This window comes from Ictalurus furcatus, chromosome 17 (assembly GCF_023375685.1).
Source record: "Ictalurus furcatus strain D&B chromosome 17, Billie_1.0, whole genome shotgun sequence".
In the NCBI taxonomy this organism is placed as follows: domain Eukaryota; kingdom Metazoa; phylum Chordata; class Actinopteri; order Siluriformes; family Ictaluridae; genus Ictalurus; species Ictalurus furcatus.
In genome coordinates, this window is record NC_071271.1 from 3,767,246 (window position 1) to 3,791,890 (window position 24,645).

Here is a 24,645-nt window from a genome sequence, read left to right on the forward strand (position 1 = left end):
GTGCGATTAATAATTAATAATTAACACTAATCCTTTGTTTTTCCCTGACCTCTTATCCTTGTATACCTCAGGAGCCCAACTTACCCGGAAAGCATTGCGTTCTTATAATGTTTCCTTTGAAAGGTTCAATTAATATTAAGAAGAAAGAAAGAAAGAAAAACCCATAGATAGATCATCTGATTGTCTGTCTTCAGGGTTTTATTATTCCAATTTTATCCATAAATAACTGCTGATTTGTCTCTGCTAGTAGCTTGATAGAAAGTTAGATATTTAGCATGCTAGCTAGTTATCAAGCCATGCTAGCTAGCCAGATAATATGACGGTACAAGACGTTGTTGTTTGTTTGTTTTTTTCAGCAACGCAGCCAAGGTTGTTCTTGTTTCTGAGCAAGAATGAAACAGAAATATGTTCCGGAACAGAGAGAGGATTGAGAATATCGGGTTAGGGAGAGACGGCTTTATGCTGTGAAGATTTCCAGCCTGGATCTGCAGTCACAGATAAAGAAAATGACACACTAAAAGATTTACTTGGCTGTGAGTACAGATCAGCGGTGATGTATTTGATCTTCTCCATGTAAGCTGACGTGGAGGACACGTGGAATCTCGCAGCCAGTTCTACAATTCAAGCGAGAGTTTTGTCGGATCATCTCATATAGTGGGACGATCTTATACGAGTGCTGGAATCACACAGCATAAAGCCGGCTTTGTTCTCAAACGGACAGTTTTTTGGGGGCGGTTTTCGGAGAAGAAGCCATTCTACCTGCGTTCACAAAGGATGAGGATTGCTTTGAGCTTTGCTGAAAAAAAATTATATATATATATATATATATATATATATATATATATATATATATATATATATATTTTTTTTTTTTTTTTAAAAAGCAAAACAACAACAAAAAAACCACTGTTATCACTTAAAAACCACTATTGCTTTAGAAAAAATGAAAAATTCAAGTAAAACAGGATTTATATAGTGTTAAACAAAGCATTATGCAGAATCAAACAAAATAATAACATAATTGACTCTCCTGATAAATAATGCTGGGATAATTAAACGGACAAAACAGAAGAATATTCAAAAGCCTTTCTCCGACGTCTAAAGGTGCAGGGGGTTTATTAAAGTTTATTGACTTCACGACTGTATAATGAGATGTGAACTGTTTATTGACCAAAATGGTGTTAGTTGAACCCTAAAGCAAGACCCTGAACCTTCATCTTGGATTCACTGATCAGTCCCTCCATTTTGCGACCGCAGAAACGAATATTAATTGGCAGATTCGGGCCGAGACGTGTCACGTCAAGTCACGTGTGTAATCACGACACGCGTTCATTCAAAGTTCTCTTCGATTCACGTGCGTCTGACATGAGTACAGCTCTCGTTTACTGTACCAACAAACATCACTGCGAAACCATTTCGTGCGATTACAATTTCGCCAAAGTAGTTTTCCCTCGAAAAAAGCGCACACACACACACACAGAGACAAAAACCCTCCACGAACCTGTGAAGTGAAATCCTGTACGGACGAATTTCTTTTGCTGAAAGAACCACCAATAAAATAAGTTAACCTTGACGTGTCCAACTCAATATCCGACTCGACTTGAGCCCTGGAGGACCACCGTGCTTCACGTGTCAGCGTTTTACATGCTTAAAAAAAAACAAAAAAAAAACCCCAAACATTTTAACCTGAAGGTCTTACAACTTAGACGTTTAGCTAACAATTGAGGCTAGCTGATTGTTGTTGTTTTTTTGTTTTTTTAACGTTTTGGCTCAAAAACAGTCTGCTTTAATACGCTTAACAGTCTGGAAAACCTTCAAGATTTCACTGGAGCTTAAGCATTTTTTTAAAAAATGGTATTTTTATAAACCATGAAAACTTGTTTTTTTTTTTCTACCTATAACACCTCAAATTTATGAAAACAATAATACCGCTTTTATTTACCTTCCAACCTTGCGTTGTCTTATAACAGTCCGTCTGCCTAAAGACGTCTAAAAGCCTCACTAGTTTAGCGTGACTCTCACGTTTGCACCGTGAATGTCACGCTTTGATCAAGTGGCTCGATATCTACGTGTCCTAGAAAAATGCACATAATCCTAATCGATTCGATACCGACCGTCAAAATGTCTACGATGCTCCTGCGCTGTAGCCTGAATAAAATGTTTACACGTAATGTTCTCCTTGTTCACCTAGAGCTTTACTTCTATATAGGAGGACATGGCAAGAGTTCACCATGTGTAGGGTTTTACCAGACTGCTACACCTAATGATTGTTGTACTGTACATTATCACAGCGTTGAGAATTTATTTCCTCGCTTCCTCGCACTGGGTTCATAAATCGACCACAGACATGTCAGTGCTGAGCATGAAATTGTTAGGAACACGTGTTATCGCTGTAGATAAACCAGTGACGTTCGGTATTCTAGTGATATTTTTTACACCCGTAGCTCTGTGGCTGTTTGTGTCGATTTAAATTTCAACTAAACAAGGGGCGCGGCCTGCTAGAACACACCTACAGGCGAAAATAAAACTCGTGCCGTTCAGGTTATGTTGCTCAGACTGCCTAAATTAGCATCAATGTTGTATTTTGGAGCGTTTCTAGCTAGCAGAAATATACCTTAAAACCGACTTTATATGTTGTTTTCTTTGAAAATGTGCCGTTGGAAGTAGATAACATGATGCATTTCCTTGGATGGTTATCCCCTACACCTTTACCTTACGTGTATACGTGTACTTATGTATATAAAGTATATGTACATATGTACAAAATGGTTCAATCCTGATAATTTTCTTCAAAATGAAAAAAATAATTAAATTTTAAAACACTTGGAAAAGAATGCAAATATGTACAACTTTTAAAAAAAAAAAGAAAGAAAAAAGAAAGAAAGAGAAAGAAAAAAAGAAAGCGCTGCTCTTACTAAAACAAGTCTGTACACGTTATTAGAATTAGTATAATATTTAGAAGGCTAATAATGACTATACTTTAGATTGACGCAATAAATAAAAAGCATAAGTGCTTGAGACAAATTGAACATATAGAATTAAAAAAATGAACATGGAGAGACTGGGGACTTGTGTAGTAACTAAATAAATATACTGAGTGTATGACGGAACACAGCACCCACACACGAGAGTCTTTTAGAGACCGTAGTGGAAAAAGCACGGGTGCATGAGTGTGTTATCCCGGCATCCTGTGACATACGATTGTGTGACTGTAGCACTCCTGTCCATCACTGATCACTGAACTGTTTCAGATTTTCCAGGCTTTGCTGAAATTGTAGCATGTGCAAAAAAAACCAAAAAAAAACACTACCTCTGAGGTCAAAGTTTCCCCCAAGTAAGAATGATGATATAATGAACTTTTGGACCTTCACGTCACAATGCTACCATATTACTGACGATTCAGAAGTTCCGGTACAAATCCAGCGCTCCAAAGTAGCGTAGCCGATCATAAACGATTCTCTCTGATTCTGCTAACATGCTCTGGTAACTTGCTCGCTAATAAGGAAGACATCACAACAACACTGTTTTGTTTTTCCATCATCCCCTTCCTCCAGGTAATCACACATCAGTGATCAGTGTACTTGCCCACCCTAATAGCGCTCTAAAACGGTACCACCAAATACAAGCCACCTTGTTTAAAATGATTTTGGTAAAACAAAAATACAAAAAAATTGCAAAAGAATCCAGTTCTGCTGCCTTTAGTTCTGGACTTCCAGGCAGTTTCCTTCAGTACTAGGGGAATATACTCATGTACATAATGAGAACTAATAGCAAAGTCATCACCTTTGACCGTGAGATCAATTTCAAAAGCAACCGGCCTGGTGGTCTGTAATGAAAGGAAGAAGAATGGAAGGTTACGTGTGTCACCAAAGTTTTAAGACTGAAAGGACTACCAGAGGAGCTAGTCGAGTATTCCCGTTTGTCCGGTACAAAGAGCATGACTATGCAGCCTATAAAAAGGTCCCCATTACGTCAAGCTCATCCTCTTTCCCTTCTCGTCTTGTGGAGGATTTAAGATGCTGAGTATACTGTAGCTCTGTGATCCTTACATCGCCTTTTAACGATTTTCTGGTCTGTTGTAGAACCGAGGTTAGATTAGGTTCTACTTCATTTTGTTCTGGACCACATGGCAACCTGGGTCACCTGGATTGACGAGAACGGCCAGAGCATGCACGTGATATAGCAGGGGCTATTTTATAGCCTGAACACATGAGGACATGGTCACAAGGGGACAATTTCGCTATTGGTACTTGGTAAGGAAGCAAGCAACTGGTTATACTCTGAAAGTCCCAAATAAAAACACGCTCTGGAAGTCCTCCCTTAAGTCGTAGAAACATGGTTACATAGGAATCAATCTGGAATAGATTGAGAATCGCCATTATGAAGTAACCTTGCGCGTTGGAAAGGTGCTATATAAACGGAATGCAATAGTATTATTATTATCTTCCATATCATGATCAAGGTTGGGGAGCTTCACCCAGGAAGCCTGGGTGTGTGGTGGAAATACACCCTCAGGCCACCATGCGCATACATTCACACCTACAGTCAAATCAGTAGTCAATCCATTGGGAATGTTTTTCAAACAAAAACATGGTATTAATTGGCCAATGTCACACGATGTCGTCTCAGTGTTTTTATGGTTGTACGTTTTGTTATTGTACATTTCACACATCAAGCCGATACTGGTTAGATATTCACGTTCCATCTCACCTACTGTTTGGGTGGTGTAAATTTGAAGACGACGCCTGAAATAACTGAAAGTGTCTTGACACGGCTGAAGTAATCTTATGTCCAAAGTGCTAGTTAAGAGAGCGTTTAGGTATTAGATCTATCACCTGCTGTATATTTGTGGTGCTGGAGAGAATCTCTGCGCTCGATGGGTTTCTTCTAGAAAGAGTAATGTAAGTGTGCACTTGCAGCACAATAGTAAGACTGTGCTGCTCAATAGGGATTAGCACTTGCCCGATGTATTTAGTGGTTTTGTATTTCCTTTGAAGTATCTAAAGTCTGGTCGTTACGTTTCTGACTCTTTTTTGTTTCTGTCCGAATTCCGCTCAGCCATCCCTACGCGAGCTCTATATTACTGTATGGTGTTCGAACTAAACTCTGTTCTCATGAAATAATGAAACGTGAGCTAGTCTTCAGCTCTGTGACTCGTTCTGTGTATCACTGTCAGTACTGCTCATCTCCCGTCGCACCCACACGTTCTCATCGGCAATAACCGACTGCTCGTCTACGCTGGCCACCGACATGGCGCACTGCTTCCCAAGATGGGACAGCCTCAAAGCATGCTGGGATTTGCAGTCTTTGCCTTCAGTTTTAGGTTCCTCTTCTTCGTCCTCCAGTGACATGGCCGACACGGGTCCGTCTAGGTCCTGGCTGAGGTCTTCGTCGTCACCGTCCTCATCACTCAGTAAATCCGTCTCTTTTGCTTGCTCTTGCTCCTCGTAGCGCTGCAGGTCGAACTGCTCCTCCACCCAGCGGTCTGTGTCGCCTGGCTGCAGGGAAGCCTGGGAGTCTGGCGAGTCGGCGTCGGTGTCAAACACGATGTCCGTGTCGATGGTGAAGCGGTTTCGCACTAGCTTGCGCCGACCCAAAGTACGTGTTGGAGCAGAGGCTGTGCACAAATGGAAAGCATGTTATTTTAGGTCATTTTAGCAGGTGTATCTACGAGCAAGTCTACCAGGTGAGATTAGCACATGGGTGTGTGTGTGTGTACCTGCTCGGTTCATCGTGGGTCTAGCTCCTTTCAGAGCGCACAGACGTTTCCCTCCAAACGGCACATACTGCTGGCTAGGAGGAAGACTTTCTGTCTTCATCAGCTGCCGTCTCTGTTTGTCTCTTAAAATGGAATGCACTGTCTTCAGGAAGTCCTTCTTGCTTTCGGGAGAACTAAAGAGATGGCACAAGCAAAAGGCAGGATGACTCAGACCTCAGTTCACTTTTAATCAGAGGCTTAAACTGTATAGAGCACATTTCCAACACTCCGGCGTCTCATACATTTTGTATTAAGATGCTTTAAGGGTACAATTTCGCAACATCAAATTGGTAGGTGCCAAATTCATGTACTCTCCTGATGAGACCTAAATTCAGTTCATATTAGGAATATGCATTAATAATGATTACCACAGCCTTTTTGTTCTGTGAGACTTGACAGCGGTGGACTTATCAGGTTAATTTGACCAGAGCCAGATGGCAACACAGAACCAATAACTGGTGCACTGATATTACTAAACTAATAGGGCACAGACTTGCCCAAATTTTCACGTCCTGTCCACTGAACATGCCTCCGCAAGTTAAACCATGTGATTGGCTAAAAAGATCCAATAACCAAACTCAATTTTTTAATTCACGACTAATTTTACTCTCTGTCCTCACAACCAGAATCCACTCCAATCCAAATGATCTGCAACCAAAGGCCTTAGGAGGACACTTTATACTACTTATGTTCCTTCCCTTGTGCCACCCTGAACAAATCTGTCTATGCACTGACACAGACGGCATCCAAACATAGACAAACCAACCAGGACTACAGCCAAAATGTGGCCATTTGAGAAAGTTATGATGCTCCAAAACTGGTTGAGCATCACAGACTGGGAATCGTTACAAGCTGCTTGTGACTATGTGGACTCATCCACTCAATGTCTCATCCAAAACGTGTTGAGGATCAGCAGCAGACAGAGAAGATCGGGCGGATGTGAAACAGAACCGAACAACAAAATCAGGTTAGCAAAAAGCCAGGTGTAAGGACAGACTAGCTCCGTGCTTCAATAACCACAACTGTTGAGTTGTAGAGTTTTTAAATCGTTAAAACCCCAAAAGATACAAAGATCAGATGCTTAAATCATTTAAATCAACACATTTAGAAAGATAAAGAATAACAACCTCAACTTTCTCACTCAAGTGCTGCACAGACTGAACTATAATGCAGCCTATGACCCCCATCATAATTAAGGAAAACATGTTCTCAGGGTATTCAAAACCAAAGATCCAGCTGGAATCTCACCTGGCACATGCAAAAAAAAGCTTGCCTTGGTTCTGACTGAGATTTTCAGCTTACCTGCTTGTTATGACCTGCATGTCACATGTTCTCCACCATCATTTTCATTGAGATTACCAACCCAGGGCTGGAATACCTCAGGGCTATGTGACCGAGGGTTTAATTTCACCTTAGAGTGCAACCTGCTGTATTAGGGATACCAAGACCCACCCCTAGAGCCAGGCCTGGGAGTAGTGTCTGTAGGTGAGCACCTGGTGACTGGGCCACCCATGTAACCAACATAACCTCTGTAGGTCTACCCTTGGTGAATGGATATGAGGGGAGAAGTCAGATGATGAGTAATCCTAAAGACCACCGTGAAACTTACAAAAAAGACTAAGTGCAACCTGCCTGGATTTGGAGTACTGGGACCCACCCCTGGAGCCAGGCCTGGGGGTATTGTCCACAGGTGAGGACCTGGTGACTGGGCCACCCATGTAACCCACATAACCTCTGTAGGTCTACCCTTGGTGAATGGATCTGAGAGTAGTCAGAAAAGAGTGACCTTAAACACCTCCATGAAAGGTGCAAAAAGACTGAGTGAAACCTTCCTGGATTAGGGATACCAGGACCCACCCCTGGAGCCAGGCCTGGGGGTAGTGTCTGCAAGTGAGTGCCTGGTGACTGGACCACCCACATAACCCGGTCAGGTTCAACCAGAAATAGTGACACGGCACCATCTTGTGGACTCAGCACTTGCAAGATTAATGCTGGGGGTCTGGTGCAATGCCTGTTGGGTGCCAGGAATGTGATTGACAGACTAGACCTGTATGTCGCCTCCTCAGCCTGTTGCCACTGGAACCCCCACCAGGAAGAGTGGAAGGAAAATGAACGAATGAATGAATGAATGCATGCCAGCTGTAAGAACTCCAGATCAGTGGGTGTAACATCTTTAGCCGGAAAAAGTTTCAAATTGCTGTTACATTCCCATAAAACAGTGGAGATGTGGATCAATTTCCACAAGACCTCTCTGTAATCAGCAATACTACTGCATGTCGGGGGTGTTCATCAAAATTCCTGGAAAGCATTGCATTTACATTTGTGGCATTTGACATAGCTCTTCCAACCTCAGACGCCTAGTTTGCCAACAGAATGAATGAATCAGTAGATGCACTCAGCCTGCATATTAAATATTCAAGTCCACAACCAGCAGACTAGTTGAGGCTCCTACCTACGTTTGGCTTTTGTTTGTGGACTCTGCATTCAACACTGTGCCAAATGTACTGCCTACACATGAGAGATTGAGTGAGTAAGGGAGTTATAGGCCACGAGGTATTTCGCATTGCATCCAACAACACTGAAAACCAACAAGAAAGAGAGAGCCTCTAGAGAGATCTCACTAGAGAGAGCCAATCAGAGCTCGCTCATCTATGATACATTACGAGAAAGCAGACTTGTCAAGGCAGGACAAAAGCATAGTAAGATACTGAGCATAGTACACAAGGTCTCCAGGGAAACAGGAAGTCCTTTAGCAACCGTGCCTCAGAAGCAAATCAGAAACTCGAAAACAGATAGCGAGACTCACCCTACCACCTATTTTTACTTTAATGTTAGTAGGTGTGGTTTTTTTTGTACTGGTGTGTTTAAGCGTGTGTATTTATATATATTTTATGGTCTGACCTGCAGCACAGGTGAAACACTCTCTCAGGCCTTCCTTCCGACTCCGATTTCACATGGATGATCTCACACACCGCAGCGCTATCACCATCTGTAAGGCAAATACACAACTATGCCACATACACTCGCTGGCCACTTTAATAGGAACACCTGCTCATTCATGCAGTGATCCGCTCAGCCAAGCAGTGCATTGCATAAGGTCATGCAAACTAGAAAAATAAATGTGATCTCAGGTTTGACATGGCGTGCGTTCCGAGATGCTTTTTCTCAGAGGCGTTTTTTTTTTTTTTCAGGGTTGTAATGCATGGTTATTTGTGTTGCTGCAGCCTTTCTGTCAGCTCGAACCAGTCTGGCCATTTTCCTCCGACCTCTCTCATCAGCGAGGCGTTTCCTACCCGCAGACGTCCCGATCCCTTGATATTTTTCTGTTTTCTGCACCATTCTGTTTAAACTCTACAGAGCACTGTCCGAAATACTCAAGCCAGCCCGTCTGGCATCAACAGCCATACCTTTTTCAAAGTCACCGAGATCACACTTTTTGGCTAAGCGCATGATTGGCTAATTTCATGAATGAGCAGATGTACAAGTGTTCCTAATAAAGTGGCTGGTGAGCATACATACAGTGTACTTTATTAATTTTTTGTGGAAGTAATAAAAATTAAGTGAAGCACACAAACATTTTGAGAAAAACAGGAAAATTTGGACAAAAGTCCTGTTTCTCTGGAAACCTTGTGTACTGTGATTATTTTGTGTGTGTGTGTGTGTGTGTGTGTGTGTGTGTGTGTGTGTGTGTGTGTGTGTGAGAGAGAGAGAGAGAGAGTGTGAGAGAGTGTGTGAGAGGAGTGTGGTCACAGTGTGTTACCTGCACCAGTCAGGGTTCGAACTTGAAGGGCGTCAGTGGAGATCATGTGACGGAAACGGAACGGGTCTCTGTCTTCACCTGATACCGATGCCCGTTGTGACCCACCCTGACAGACAGACAGACAGATAGATAGATAGATAACATTGTGTGAGACACCCCTCATAATTTGTATTATTATTTATTATATGTCAGACTAAAAGAGAGGGATGAAGATAAGAGAAAAGGACACAGAGCGAGAGAGACAGAGAGAAACGGGAATGACTCACCATTTTCTTCTTTTGTTTGGAGCCGTCTTTGCAGACAAAAACGACGGCTGTTTTAAACACTGAAAGCAAGAAGAGAATGAAACGCCACTAATGAAAGGATCGGAGAGCAGGATGTTTTCAGGAAGCAGCGGATACATCATAAAATATATTTTTGATAATATCTTGTGTGTGTAACTGTGTGCAAGTAAAGAACAACGCAGTTGGGGGCGTGCTGTTACAGGAAAATAATCCACCACGGGGCAGCGCCATGCAGCCCTACGCAGCGCTACGCAGCCCTACACAAAGCAGAGTGGATTATTTTCCTATAAGAGCACTTCCCGAAGTGTTCCCCGGTGACCCAGGGTAACAAGGACGAAAATGTTTTGTGGACGTTCCATGACGTTAAACGTAACGACAAACGAATAAAAAGTACACGGCTTGTCGGAGCAGGCGTGCGTGATGTACCGAAGGTGGCGAGTTGTGGCTCCTTCTTCCATTTTCCGAGAGATGAGGAAGGATTGAGCCAAATCAGAGTGGTGTGTAGCAGCAGGTCTCCCATCGAAAGATCAGCTACCTGCAATCACAGTCCAGTTACTCATCTTCTTCAGTAACGCTATCCTGTAAGTTATCTCACACACACACACAGACACACACACACACAGACACACACACACACAGACACACACACACACCTCTTTCTTACTGCCGGACTGTTCTGAGATGAGCTGGTCGAACACTGCACCAAATTCCTCATGGAGCTTCTGCATCTCGTTAATGTGGCTGGCTACTTTATTCATGGCCTTCACTGCCACTACACACACACACACACACACACTCAATTTAGATTTCAATATCTGTGGGGACCAAACATGCACAATAACAAATGTATCTCACAATTCCTTTCTCTCTCTCACACACACACACACATATTACCATCCAAGTGGTAGTGCTCCTCGCTCTCGGGGTCGGTGAGTGTGTAAAGCTCACGCAGCAGCAGTGGGTACTTCAGCACTCTCTGGATGGGTTTAATCAGATATGACTCGAGTGTGGACGAGTGCTGCTGCTTCGGGTTCCTCTCGTCCAGGAACGCCTTAAAGTCCGGGTCCGTCTTTGCTGGACACACACACACACACACACACACACACACACACACATACACACACATACAGACACATACAGACACATACAGACACACACACATTAGGAGGTCAACATGCCACACAATGGGCTTCATTTAATAAACCTGCATATTAATTAATTTATTCATAAATAATTTGTATACAAGGACATCATAATTTTATATACAATACTATACAGATTGTATACAATCACTTATTAATTTCAGGTAAACACAATTAATAATGAAAACTTTTAGAAACGCGGCCATTACATATTAAAGAAATTGATCTAACGGAAATACGACTAGCCGTTCAAGTAGGACAAAAGTAATGGCACCCTATTAAAAGAGGACGCGTGGTTGTCCATTTTCAAATCTTATAATAACAACTACACTATGAAATTACACACACAGCAGGCCTCACAATTTACACAAGAAATGTTTTCTAGACAGAGTATGTTCTCTATGTTCTCGGCCGTGTTTCTAATAGAAAAAAACAAGACCGAGAGAAAGACTGAGCGGTATTACCTTTCACCAGGACTTTGGGGACTTTAGTGTGACTCGCACAGAATGCGCTGTAGATCTTAAAGCGATCGGCGTAATAAAGGAACGAACCGCCGAGAGAGAAGAGTATTTTCTGGAAGGGTGAGAACAAGAGACAGAGAGAGATGAAGATACTGTACACTCGGGTACCTACTGAGAACGGCTGTGTTATGAGGGTTTTTTGGCGCTGAGCAAAAACGAGGTGATTATGGGCAAATTATTTAGTTGTAGCAAAATTAGCTAGCTATTTAATGATCATTTATAATCACAAAAACAGATTATGTGCTAGTACTAAACTGAAGTCTATTTGTGATGTTTTTCCAATTTACTTGAACTAACTAAACGATCGGGTGACCTCTAACTTTAAATGCTAGCAACTCTTTCTCTGAGGTCCTCAGAAACCTCCTTTGTTTGTGCCACGATACCCTTCCACAATCATGTGTTGTGAAGATCAGACTCCGATAGATCCCTGTTCTTTAAATAAAACCAGGCACTCGCTCACTCACACCTCATCGTCATCCCATTGATTGAAAACAGCTGACTCTAATAATATCACCTTCAAATTAAACTGCTAATCCTAGACGTTCCCATACTTTTGCCACTCACAGATACGCAATATTGGATCTTTTTCCTCAATAAACAAATCACCAAGCGTAATATTTTTGTCTCGTTTGTTTAATCGGGTCCTCTTTGTCGACTTTTAGGACTCGCCTGAAAATCTGATGATGTTTTAGGTCACGTTTATGCAGAAATGTAGAAAATTCAAAAGGGTTCACAAACTTTCAAGCACCGCTGTAAATATTTAACACCAGTGTCGAAAATAACGTGATGTCCAAAGATAGAGCTTAGCATCTGGTACTACCGTGAGTCTCCTTTCTCACCTTGAATTGATCGACTTGCTCCAGTTTCTCCAGGTCAGGGACGAGTCGCGTTCCGTCCTCCAGCGTGCGCAAAAACTCCACCTGAAACTCCAGCATCTCCGGAAGGTTCCCGAACAACACGTCCAGCTTAAACACGCACCACAAGCTTGCTTTTACAATGCTAACGTGCCAAGAACAAACTCGATTCACTTCACCCATACCTGCCTGTAGATCTATAACTGACGAGGAGGTGAAGTTACATCATACCAAACATTTAAAGAAGAAAAGCAGACAAAATAACTAAACAAAGACAAAATAACTGACAATGCTAACTTATATAACTAGCTAGATTTACCACAGGAAGTTATTGCTAGCTGGTTATCTTTGCTATCTATCATAGTTTTCTACTGATAAAGTCAGAGCAAATTTCATATCAAGACCTGGCTTCCAGACATGAACAAATATTTACCAAATTATAATAGCGACATCTTGCGGAATCTAATGTTATCGCGCTGTTCCGTTCAAAAGAACTGATTACTTGCTTACGCTAATCAGTCAGCTTGTCTGTCATTGCTATGCTAATGCGTCTGTCTGCGTCTCTTTAAACCACTCAAAAAAATAAACCAACTAAACAGTGAAACATGAGTGTTTGCTCGCTAACACACTGAAAAACATGTTTGCGCTGCAGCTCATTAGATTAGATGACTAGCTAGCTAACACACTTCAGTATGGCTAATAGATTAGCAAACAATTCTACTTGTTGTAACTAAGAGAATATTTTATCCTCGTTGCTATTAGAGGCAAAAGGGATCCTCGCTTTTCGGTCACCTTTGCGAGTAATCGCACGTCTGTGCTGTGTACTGATGAAGTGGGTAGTGAAAAGATACAAAAAAAAAACAACAAGGCTAGCTAGCTTAGCTTTCGATATTTCTTCATCCTCAAGTCACTCTTGAGAAAATGAGACGAGTTTGCTAAAAATAAAACGTTTTCCTGGGGTGAGGAAACCAAATCCTGAGACTGTGTGTGTGTGTGTGTGTGTGTGTGTGTGTGTGAGACATGTATGGACACATCTGTATTTTACTGCCAGTGTGCCAGTGTGATCCCACACAGTGCTCAACATAGCACTTCACTCGCCCACACACACAGTCCCTTGCTCTTCTTTACACCACCCACTGTAGTGCGTGTGTGTGTGTGTGTGTGTGTGTGTGTGTGTGTGTGTGTGTTACCTCATCCTGGGTGAGGAAGCTTTCCTTCTGCAGAGGAGTCAAATATCTCCCAATAAGACAATTCAAATCCTGAAAAGACATGCACACACACACACACAAGTTTGTCGCACGGTCTATGTAGACGTTTATTTAACATGTATAGAAGGAGTCTCTGTAACATTATTATTATTATTATTTATCCACCCTATTCTGCATACATGACCTCACAGACACTCACGATTGGCTAGTGTCGATGTGATTGACAAGGAGACAGACAGTATGCCCCTCCCATGTAAAGAGCATGGCTAATCTTGACTTCCAGTGAAAAACTCATAGTTGCAATCTCTCAAGGATAGGGCGAACGCTTTTCTGAACATATATATATATATATATTCAAAAATCATATAAAAAATTGAATGGTAAACACACACACACCTTAACGTAGGTGCGCTCGGTCTCCACGAGCTCACAGATGACCTTGCGCAGTTTGTCCGCATCTGAGAGCTGACGAGGAAGTGAGGAAGAGGACGAAGCCGAAGCTGCTTCCGACGAAGGGCTCATCTCATGAAGACTTCGGCAAAAAGCAGCGACCTGCTCCGTGCTCTGGAGAGAGAGAGAGAAAGAGCGAGAGAGTGAGAGAGAAAGAGAGAGAGACGAAGAGAGGGACAGAGAGAGACAGAGGGAGAGAGACAGAGAGAGATTAGGGATCCACTGCAGTTTCCCTTTTCCCTCTTTCTATATGCAGTGTAAGTTACCGAGCGAAAGACATAGAGCTAAAGAAAGAAATAGATAGATAAAGAGAGTGAGATAGAGAAAGAGAGAGATAAAGAGAGAGAGAAAGAGAGAGATAGAGAGAGAGAGAGAGAGAGAGAGACAGGTGGGAATGGGAGCTAAAAAAAAATCTTTTGAACTGATTTGAGCTATTTTGAGTTAAAATCGTTCTCAGAGTCCGTCCTCTCTCCCTTCTACTCCGTTTCTCTCTCTTTCTGCGTCTCTCCCTCTCTCATTCCATATTTTTTTTCCCTTCACTGCCGTGTTTCTGTCTCGCCATCTCACTTTATATATCAGGACCTGGTGTATGAAGTGTTTTGTGCCTGTTTTCAAGAGCAATTAGGCCGCACTCCTGAAGGACCTTGGCTGTTATTTATGAAACTAGACTATGAGCCTAAATGCATGTTGTTGTTTTTTTAATGTGCCATGCAACTGGCAATACGCAACGTGCACGCTCTCTTCTTCCACATACGCATGCACCTGACGGGGACTCGCACAACCAGAGGCACATTAACGTATGAACGTCTTTATATTAACTTTTGCACTTAAAGAGAGAATGTCAGGTGAGGGAACGTAGCATAAATAACAACAGGAACGCTCTTGTTTTACAGGCGTAACTATAAACGGAAAAAAAGAACCAACTATATCTCTTTGAGACGGAACGTGCATTTTCTCTTTAGTCCTGAGCTTTCACTTCACACTCAATCACGGCATGCAGAGTCTCGAGCAGAGACGCGTTTACATACAGCAGCGTACCAGGTGCCTGTGTTGAACCGCAGCATTCATAATGAACTGAATGTCTAGGTCAGATGCATTCTGGTACAATGACTGTATTCTTCTCTCTCTATCAGTCTCTCTCTCTCTCTATCGTCTGTCTTTACTTCTGTTTTTTCTCCTACCGACAGCTTTACTTTACTCTGAACTAAAACACAAGCATGAGCACCTGTCCTTCAGAGCGGTTGCCATGGGGACATATTTACACCAACGGACTGATGAAGAGCAGAACTGCATGCACGCGCACACGTATGCACTCTCTCTCTCTCTCTCACACACACACGCTGTGATTGCCAGTTACTGAGGACTGAATGTTCTGAGCAGAAGTGACAGCAAATGTCAACTTCACACCAAACTTCTCTCTGCATCTCTCCGTCTCTTCCCGCTTTCTCCATCTTGATTTCATTTCTGTCTCTTTTTTTTCCCAGGAAGTGGCAGTTATAAAGAATTTGTAAAACCGTATGTGTAAAAGAGGACGTTTCCTTAGAAAGAAGGGGGAAAAGACATTTGGAACAGTGATAGAGGACAGTCTCAGCTTCCTAGAACCACAATCTTGACCAAATGTGGCTCGCATCGTCTTGAGCCACAAAGTGGAGATAAACGCCCAGAGCGATGAGAAAAACATAAATACCTCAGAATTTATTTTAATTGCAAGAAGAAAAAAAGATTTCCACAGTAGTAGTGGCGGCTGCAGCAACAACGCCACCCTGCTGCCCGTTTTTTTCTTCTAGACCTTTCCGTCTACAGTCAGAGAATTCCACCACTGTCCATGGGCAAAACGTTCTGTACACATCCCGAATGAAACGCTTGAGTCCCTTTGGCTCTACTTTACTGTGATTTTTTTATTTTGTTGATTGAATGTAATAATTAATGTGTTTATTTAACATGTTAATATTTGAAACATACTAAACAACATGTTTTTAGCGCAACATACACTTCCATCCAGATCGCATCCCATCTTTACTTCTGAGAGATTCTGCCTCTCTAAGATACTCTTTTTAAACACAATCATGTTAGTTTGGGGGATGGCTGTGGCTCAGGTGGTAGAGCGGGTTGTCCGCTAATCGTAGGGTCGGCGGTATGATTCCCGACGATTCCCGGGAATTCGATTCCTCAATTCCCATAGGTTCGTGGCGATTCCCGGGAATTCAATTCCTCGATTCCCATAGGTTTGTGGCGATTCCGGGGAATTCGATTCCTCGATTCCCATAGGTTCCTGACAATTCCCAGGAATTAGTTTCCTTGATTCCCGTAGGTTCATGGCGATTCCCGGGAATCCGATTCCCTGATTCCCGTAGGGTTGGCATTTCGATTCTCTTCCCACATGACTCCACAACCGAAGTGTCTCGGGACATGACACTGAACCCCAAGTTGCTCCCGATGCCAACCCTTGCATGATACCTTGTATGGCAGCTCTGCTACCATGGGGGGGGGGGGGGGGGGGGGTTGAGTGTAAAGCACTTTGTAGCGCTATATAAGTGCAGACCATTACTGAAGCTGCAATTTTTAAAAAAATCCGGTTTGGTTCAGAGAAATTGAGAAAATTGATCGAAAATACATTTTAAAGTCCCAGAGAACAGAGTGTGAGATTTTAAAAGAATTGTATGCTACTACAATACTATTTTAAAAAATAATAAAAATGAACAATTATTCCAACTTGAACTCATTGGTATTTGCTTTCACAAGGTAATTAGATTTTCCCTTGCTAGTTTTTTTTTTTTTTTTTTTAAACAGTTAGTTAACTTTCGCTTGCTAGCTTAGCTTTCACTTGCTAAATTTCCTTTCACTTGCTAGTTAACATTAACTCGCTACATTCGGTTTCGCACGCTAATTGGCTATCTCCGGCTACTCTTACAGTTTCGATAAAAAAGTTTCGCTAAACGTAATGTGGGCGGGACAAACGCCGCTGCCGCTCGCGAGTCCACCGTGTTATATTACGGAGAGATGGGGAATATTTTCTGGATGTATTGTACTACGCTGAGGTAATGAAACATGTGACATTTGAAGATAACTGAACACCCGACCAGTGAGTAACAAGATAGATAATGCCGGTATGAAGATGGAGAATAGAATAAACATGATTTAACCCAAACATTTCAAGTAACTCCTAAACCATGTGAGAATCTTTACATTTAATTTTCTAAACACACTCACACAAACAACAGATCAACACACAAAATAAACACTACCTACTGTTCAAAGCTAACAATAACATGCTAAAAAATGTTTACATCTAACCACCATTTATGCTACTCCTCCTCCAAATTTCGTCCAATCTTCACCAAATTTGGCGCACATCATCTTCAGACCTGTTTGAATAAAAGTTATCAAAGGAATATTGATATTCAAAACCATTCTTCTGCAACACACTGGCAGGATGTGATCTCAGCAATGCATCTACACATCATCATGAAACTTGATAAGTACCTTCAGGACCACACCCTGAATGTACCCAAGACACTTGATGACATGTAACAACTTCTGGGTATTTTTCCTTATATCATTTAAAAAGAGTTTGTTCTAAAGTTCTTTTTTCCTATAATTCGCTGGGGTATGCTGAAGTGAACGCACACCAACATCTGAAATTCAAGTGTACTTCCTGTTGACCATCTTGGGTTTGGTCAAACACTGTTTTTTCGTTACTCCTCCTACAAATTATGTCCAATCATCAACAAAATTTGGCATAGATCATGGTCAGAGTAAGCCTCAAAACCATTATCAAATGAATGTTGATATTTAAAACGGTTTGTCCGTAATCTGCCAACGAATCTGACAGCGAAGTCTCCAAACAGGACGTGAGGCTGTATCTCAGCAACGACTTTGTACACTGGCACAAATGTTGGAAGACATCATCAGGACCATGCCCCGAAGCTATGCAACAAATTTTGTGACAGCACCACATACCGGTCAAAAATTGCAATAACATGCCAGAATTGCCTCCATCTAAGTGCCATTTATGCTACTCCTAATCCACATTTTCTCTCATCTTCACCAAATTTGGCTCACATCATCTTGAGACCTGTCTGAACAAAATTGATCAAAGGAACTCTGATATTCAAAACCATTCTCCCATAATGGACTGGAAAATGCATGAATCATTCTTGAATCCCTTTGACTATAGTCCCTTTGCCTATAGTTTGCCTATAGAGCCTATGGCTCTGCTTTCTTTGTGAATGGGTGCCTCACAGAGTCTGGGTGCTTGGCAGCTTTAATTATTATTATTATCATCATCATCATCATCAATTTGAAGAAACAAGCAGAATTCTATGATTGATTAGGTCATAAACTGGGTGCAGGCCAAATTTCACTCATTTGCGCTGTTTCTGTTTTTTGGTCATAAACGAATCATCTATGTTGATGTGATTGGAACCCTTTTCTGGTTCCAACATGTTGTCCTCAGACCCGCTCTTAGGCCCCAATGCAGGGACAATACTGTTTTTTCCCTTACTTCAAGGACAGCCTTATATGTTCTGTCCCATTTTTCCACAACCCGGTCTTGTAGATGTTCATTATTTATATCAAGTGTAATATGCAGTGAGTGAAGGCAGGATACAAATGGGATTGATAAGCAATGAGACAATCAAGAAACAGAAAAATCATACCTCAGAAACGCAGGAAACAGTTGATTTTGGATTTTGAGAAATATTAAGGCACAACAGGGTGCAAATCGATTAACTAATCAAGGACTTAACACAGGAAAGATGAACACAACAGGGAAACCAACCAATGACGGGGCAGGGCGGAGACTGAACTTGAAAGAACGTGGAGAACAACGAACGAACCATGGTCATAAACACGCAGCATATTGAGAGAGGGAATTCATGACACCGGCTTTAATTTAATAAATAAGCCACTTCACCCAAATACTAACTAAATACTACAGATGTATATTTTTAAAAGTTTTTTAATCCAAATCAATTGTGAGATGTAAAAATGTCCAAAGTCTCACCACACTTTCACTTTTTCTCCCATGATATTATTTTGATGCCCATTAGAGCCACTCCAGGGTTATGTCTTACAAATGAGGTGTGGATCTACAGTTACGGTTTAAGGTTAGGTTCTGTGATTAGAGTTTACAATTACACCTAGGATCTAGGGTTAAGGTTTACAGTTGAGGTTGGGAACGTGGGTTAAGGTTTACATTTAAGGTTGGGAACGTGGGTTAAGGTTTACAGTTAAGGTTGGGAACGTGGGTTAAGGTTTACAGTTGAGGTTGGGAACGTGGGTTAAGGTTTACAGTTGAGGTTGGGAACGTGGGTTAAGGTTTACAGTTGAGGTTGGGAACGTGGGTTAAGGTTTACCGTTATGGTTGGGAACGTGGGTTAAGGTTTACAGTTGAGGTTGGGGACGTGGGTTAAGGTTTACAGTTGAGGTTGGGAACGTGGGTTAAGGTTTACCGTTATGGTTGGGGACGTGGGTTAAGGTTTACAGTTGAGGTTGGGGACGTGGGTTAAGGTTTACAGTTGAGGTTGGGGACGTGGGTTAAGGTTTACAGTTAAGGTTGGGAACGTGGGTTAAGGTTTACAGTTGAGGTTAGGAACGTGGGTTAAGGTTTACAGTTGAGGTTGGGAACGTGGGTTAAGGTTTACAGTTGAGGTTGGGAACGTGGGTTAAGGTTTACAGTTGAGGTTGGGAACGTGGGTTAAGGTTTACAGTTGAGGTTGGGAACGTGGGTTAAGGTTTACCGTTATGGTTGGGAACGTGGGTTAAGGTTTACAGTTGAGGTTGGGAACGTGGGTTAAGGTTTACAGTTAAGGTTGGGAACGTGGGTTAAGGTTTACAGTTGAGGTTAGGAACGTGGGTTAAGGTTTACAGTTAAGGTTGGGAACGTGGGTTAAGGTTTACAGTTAAGGTTGGGAACGTGGGTTAAGGTTTACAGTTGAGGTTGGGAACATGGGTTAAGGATTACAGTTGAGGTTGGGAACGTGGGTTAAGGTTTACAGTTGAGGTTGGGAACGTGGGTTAAGGTTTACAGTTGAGGTTGGGAACGTGGGTTAAGGTTTACCGTTAAGGTTGGGAACGTGGGTTAAGGTTTACCGTTAAGGTTGGGAACATGGGTTAAGGTTTACCGTTAAGGTTGGGAACATGGGTTAAGGTTTACCGTTGAGGTTGGGAACATGGGTTAAGGTTTACCGTTGAGGTTGGGAACGTGGGTTAAGGTTTACCGTTAAGGTTGGGAACGTGGGTTAAGGTTTACAGTTAAGGTTGGGAACGTGGGTTAAGGTTTACAGTTGAGGTTGGGAACGTGGGTTAAGGTTTACAGTTGAGGTTGGGAACGTGGGTTAAGGTTTACAGTTGAGGTTGGGAACGTGGGTTAAGGTTTACCGTTATGGTTGGGAACGTGGGTTAAGGTTTACAGTTGAGGTTGGGGACGTGGGTTAAGGTTTACAGTTGAGGTTGGGAACGTGGGTTAAGGTTTACCGTTATGGTTGGGGACGTGGGTTAAGGTTTACAGTTGAGGTTGGGGACGTGGGTTAAGGTTTACAGTTAAGGTTGGGAACGTGGGTTAAGGTTTACAGTTGAGGTTAGGAACGTGGGTTAAGGTTTACAGTTGAGGTTGGGAACGTGGGTTAAGGTTTACAGTTGAGGTTGGGAACGTGGGTTAAGGTTTACAGTTGAGGTTGGGAACGTGGGTTAAGGTTTACAGTTGAGGTTGGGAACGTGGGTTAAGGTTTACCGTTATGGTTGGGAACGTGGGTTAAGGTTTACAGTTGAGGTTGGGAACGTGGGTTAAGGTTTACAGTTAAGGTTGGGAACGTGGGTTAAGGTTTACAGTTGAGGTTAGGAACGTGGGTTAAGGTTTACAGTTAAGGTTGGGAACGTGGGTTAAGGTTTACAGTTAAGGTTGGGAACGTGGGTTAAGGTTTACAGTTGAGGTTGGGAACATGGGTTAAGGATTACAGTTGAGGTTGGGAACGTGGGTTAAGGTTTACAGTTGAGGTTGGGAACGTGGGTTAAGGTTTACAGTTGAGGTTGGGAACGTGGGTTAAGGTTTACCGTTAAGGTTGGGAACGTGGGTTAAGGTTTACCGTTAAGGTTGGGAACGTGGGTTAAGGTTTACCGTTAAGGTTGGGAACATGGGTTAAGGTTTACCGTTAAGGTTGGGAACATGGGTTAAGGTTTACCGTTGAGGTTGGGAACATGGGTTAAGGTTTACCGTTAAGGTTGGGAACGCGGGTTAAGGTTTACAGTTGAGGTTGGGAACATGGGTTAAGGTTTACAGTTAAGGTTGGGATCGAAGACTAAGGTTACAGTTAGAATAGGGTCTATGGTTAGATTTACAGCTGTGTCTCAATTGAGTTTTGGTTCTACGGTTAAGGTTTACATTTTAGGTTGGGATCTAGAGTTACAGTTTACAGTGGAGGTTACGGTTGGGATCTATGGTTACGTTTTACATTTAAGACTGGAATCTATGATTAGAGAGGGTTAGGATTTACAGTTGCGGTTGGGGTCAAGGGGTGAGTTGGCTAGTTAGGGTAAGGATCTAGGGATATGTTTTCCAGCTGAAGTTTGGATCTTGGGTTTACAGTTGACGTTGGGGTTTAGGGGCGAGTTGGATAGTTAGAGTTGGGAAATAAGGTTAGGGTTTACAGTTAGGTTTGGGATCTACGGTTAAGTTGGATAGTTAGGGTAAGGATCTATGGATATGTTTTCCAGTTGAGGTTGAGATCTATGGTTAAATTTGATCGTTAGGGTTGGGGATTGAGGTTAGGTTTTACAGTTGGGTTTAGGATCTAGGGTTAAGAGTTACCGTTAAGGTAATTCTGTGGGTTTAGGGTATAGGTTTAATGTTTGAATCTAGAGTTAGAGTTTATAGTGTATGCTGTTGGTTAGTGTCTAAGGTTTGGAGTTTGTATCTAAACTCAAGGTCTGGGGTTAAGATTTGGGTATACAGTTAATCCTGGGATCTAAACTTAGTGACTTACAGTTAGGGTTGTCTTCAATTTGATGTAATCTGGGGCAAACTGATCCACCTTCTCATCCTAACACTGTGAGTGGACTTTCCCTAGATAGGTTTCAGTTCAACTGTAAATCACATAGCGTACAAGTGAGTAAACAAAATTTAAGGAAGAAAGAAATATAATTTCACACACCTGCATCATAGGGATCAAAGGTGCTTAAAAAAAACTTCTGTACATTTGGCTCTACACTGTGTGTCTGTGTGTGTGTTTGCCAGCCAGTGAAGCACAAGTGTCTTTTATACATTCATATAATTGCATTTCTTTCTTGAATTTTCTCAGTATCCATGAGCCCGACAGAAGGTGCGAAAAAAAATAATAAAATTGGTATCTTTGTGTTTCTAAGAGACAGATAGAGAGGACTCATTGTTCTCTGTCCCTGCTGTTTGAAATTGAAAGGAACAAGTAAGACAAGACGATCAAGGCAGCCAAACACACACACACACACACACACACACACACACAGACCACTGCACAATGCCAGTGTGTTCTGTCCATCTGTGTTTATATAAACTCTGAACCCGAGACAGTTATGTATGGAGTCAATTTAGTGGCAGAAATATTAAACACATTTACAAGAAAATTATTAAAATGCAAGTAATATAACTATTGCCTTTTGAATGTTTGCTATGCCTTTGATTTTGTGGTAAGTTTTTAAAAACATCAATATTCGAATAAATAATTAAGAAAGAGAGCAAAAAAAAAAAAGAAATCAGCAAGTACAGGAACGCAGAATCCAACAAATGCTGGAACTCTAAAAATAAATAAATAAATAAATAAATAAATAAATAAAAGATGCCTTCACACACACACACACACACACACACACACACTAAAGTCACAAAAGTGACACACCAATTTTCATTCTCATTAATGTCAGTAATGTAGGTGTGTGACAGAATGCAGCGTCTACCAATAGATAAACACACAACTCTAAAAAACTGAAGAGATGAAAACAGAACAGTCTCTGTGTATATGTATATATATACATATATATACACATATATATATATATATATATGTATGTGTGTGTGTGTGTGTGTGTGCGCGCCTTTTGCTCACCAGGTGCAGCATGTCGTAGATGGACTCAGACGAACGTTTGCTCTGTCGATTCCGCTTTAACACTGACATGACTGATCCTTACACACACACACACACTCACTCACACACACATACACACACCGCGTGCTGAGCCCAGAGCAGATGGGAAACACACTCACACACCCTCACTGTGCACTGATGCTGAAGACTGAATACAGAGACTCACAGATTCACCAGACTGGAGCACTCGCTCTCTCTCTTTCTCTCTAAAACTCTCTCTCTAACTCTCCAGTTGCTCTCAAATGAAATACAAGACATAGAAAATTGTGATCGCAGTCGCGATGAAATACTGGAGTCTCTCTCTCTCTCTCTATTACTCTCTCGTTTGCCCACCTACGCACTCTACTTCCAAAGCAACAGCTTCGTCCTTCAAATCTTCTCTAACACTCTCTCTCTCATGCTGTCTTAATACTATCTAGCTAGAGTAGCTAGACAGACAGACAGAACATCCTTTTTTCTTAACCTAGAAAAATAAAAGAAATGCAATACAGTCAGTTCAGCAAGAGACACGATTCACCAATGCATCTGATTCACCAAGAGACCTGATTCACCAATTTGTCTGATTCACTAAGAAACCCGATTCACTAAAGAGACCAACTCACCTGTGCATCTGATTCACTAAGAGACCAACTCACCTGTGCATCTGATTCACTGAGACCCGACTCACAAACGCGTTTCATTCACTAAGAGACCTGATTCACCAATGCATCTGATTCACTAAGAGACCCGATTCACTCAGAGACCTGATTCACTAACAGACCAACTCACCTGTGCATCTGATTCACTAAGAGACCCGACTCACCAATACATCTGATTCACTAAGAGACCCGACTCACCAATACATCTGATTCACTAAGAGACCCGACTCACTAATGCATCTGATTCACTTAGAGACCCGATTCACCAAGAGACAAACTCACCAATGCATTTGGTTCACTAAGAGTTCACTAAGGGTCCTGATACGCCAATGCACCCTATTCACTAAGAGACCTATTACGCCAATGCACCCGATTCATTAGAGACCTGGTACGCCAATGCACCCGATTCACTCAGAGACCTGATTCACCAACGGACACGATTCACTAAGAGACCTGATTCACCCAGAAATCCAACTCCCCAAAAGACCAGATTCAGCAAAAAAAAAATAAAAAAATCGATTCCCCAAGAAACCTGATTCACCAAGAGACCAAATTCACTAATGTACCCAATTCAACAAGAGACCCATATGTAATAAGTTTATGCCTATATTGAAACACTGTGCTATAAAGCTCTGCCATAATGATTTGGTAATTATAATGCCATGTTATTGATGATAAGCAATAGACTTACTTAGCTTTCCCATTCAATATTGTAACCAGCCTTCAGTGATAATGGTTTCATTTCAGTGCTACAGAGCTCAAATTTGTGCTTACAGAACACGTACGCCCCCCGCCTCCTGTTGTGTTTGTGTGTTTGTGTGTGTGTGTGTGTATAACTGAGCACTTAGTAAAAGACAGATTCATCTCAACGAGTACCAATCAATCCCTCAGTATAAAAGACCACGTCATGCATT

General features: G+C 41.9%; 1 protein-coding gene across 1 annotated transcript; it reads right to left on the minus strand.

The window, feature by feature from the left end:
* Positions 1-913: 913 nt before the first annotated feature.
* LOC128621332 (rho guanine nucleotide exchange factor TIAM1-like) lies at positions 914-24,645 on the minus strand. Its single transcript, XM_053647031.1, has 13 exons — positions 23,055-24,645; positions 13,924-14,091; positions 13,510-13,578; positions 12,305-12,430; positions 11,409-11,517; positions 10,697-10,876; positions 10,456-10,574; positions 10,229-10,337; positions 9,785-9,843; positions 9,519-9,624; positions 8,660-8,747; positions 5,720-5,892; positions 914-5,617 (listed from the first exon to the last, which is right to left on the minus strand). The coding sequence occupies exons 1-13, from the start codon at positions 23,121-23,123 to the stop codon at positions 5,142-5,144; spliced, it is 1,851 nt and encodes a 616-aa protein (XP_053503006.1). The 5' UTR covers positions 23,124-24,645; the 3' UTR covers positions 914-5,141.

Excerpts from the sequence above, each read along its gene's own strand:
- LOC128621332 (XM_053647031.1), bottom strand. The coding sequence starts at position 23,123 with ATGTCAGTGTTAAAGCGGAATCGACAGAGCAAACGTTCGTCTGAGTCC. Across the intron at positions 10,877-11,408 it reads CCCCAAAGTCCTGGTGAAAG|CAAAGACGGACCCGGACTTT; the intron begins GTAATACCGCTC and ends GTGTGTGTCCAG. Across the intron at positions 9,844-10,228 it reads GCCACAACTCGCCACCTTCG|TGTTTAAAACAGCCGTCGTT; the intron begins GTACATCACGCA and ends TCTTGCTTTCAG.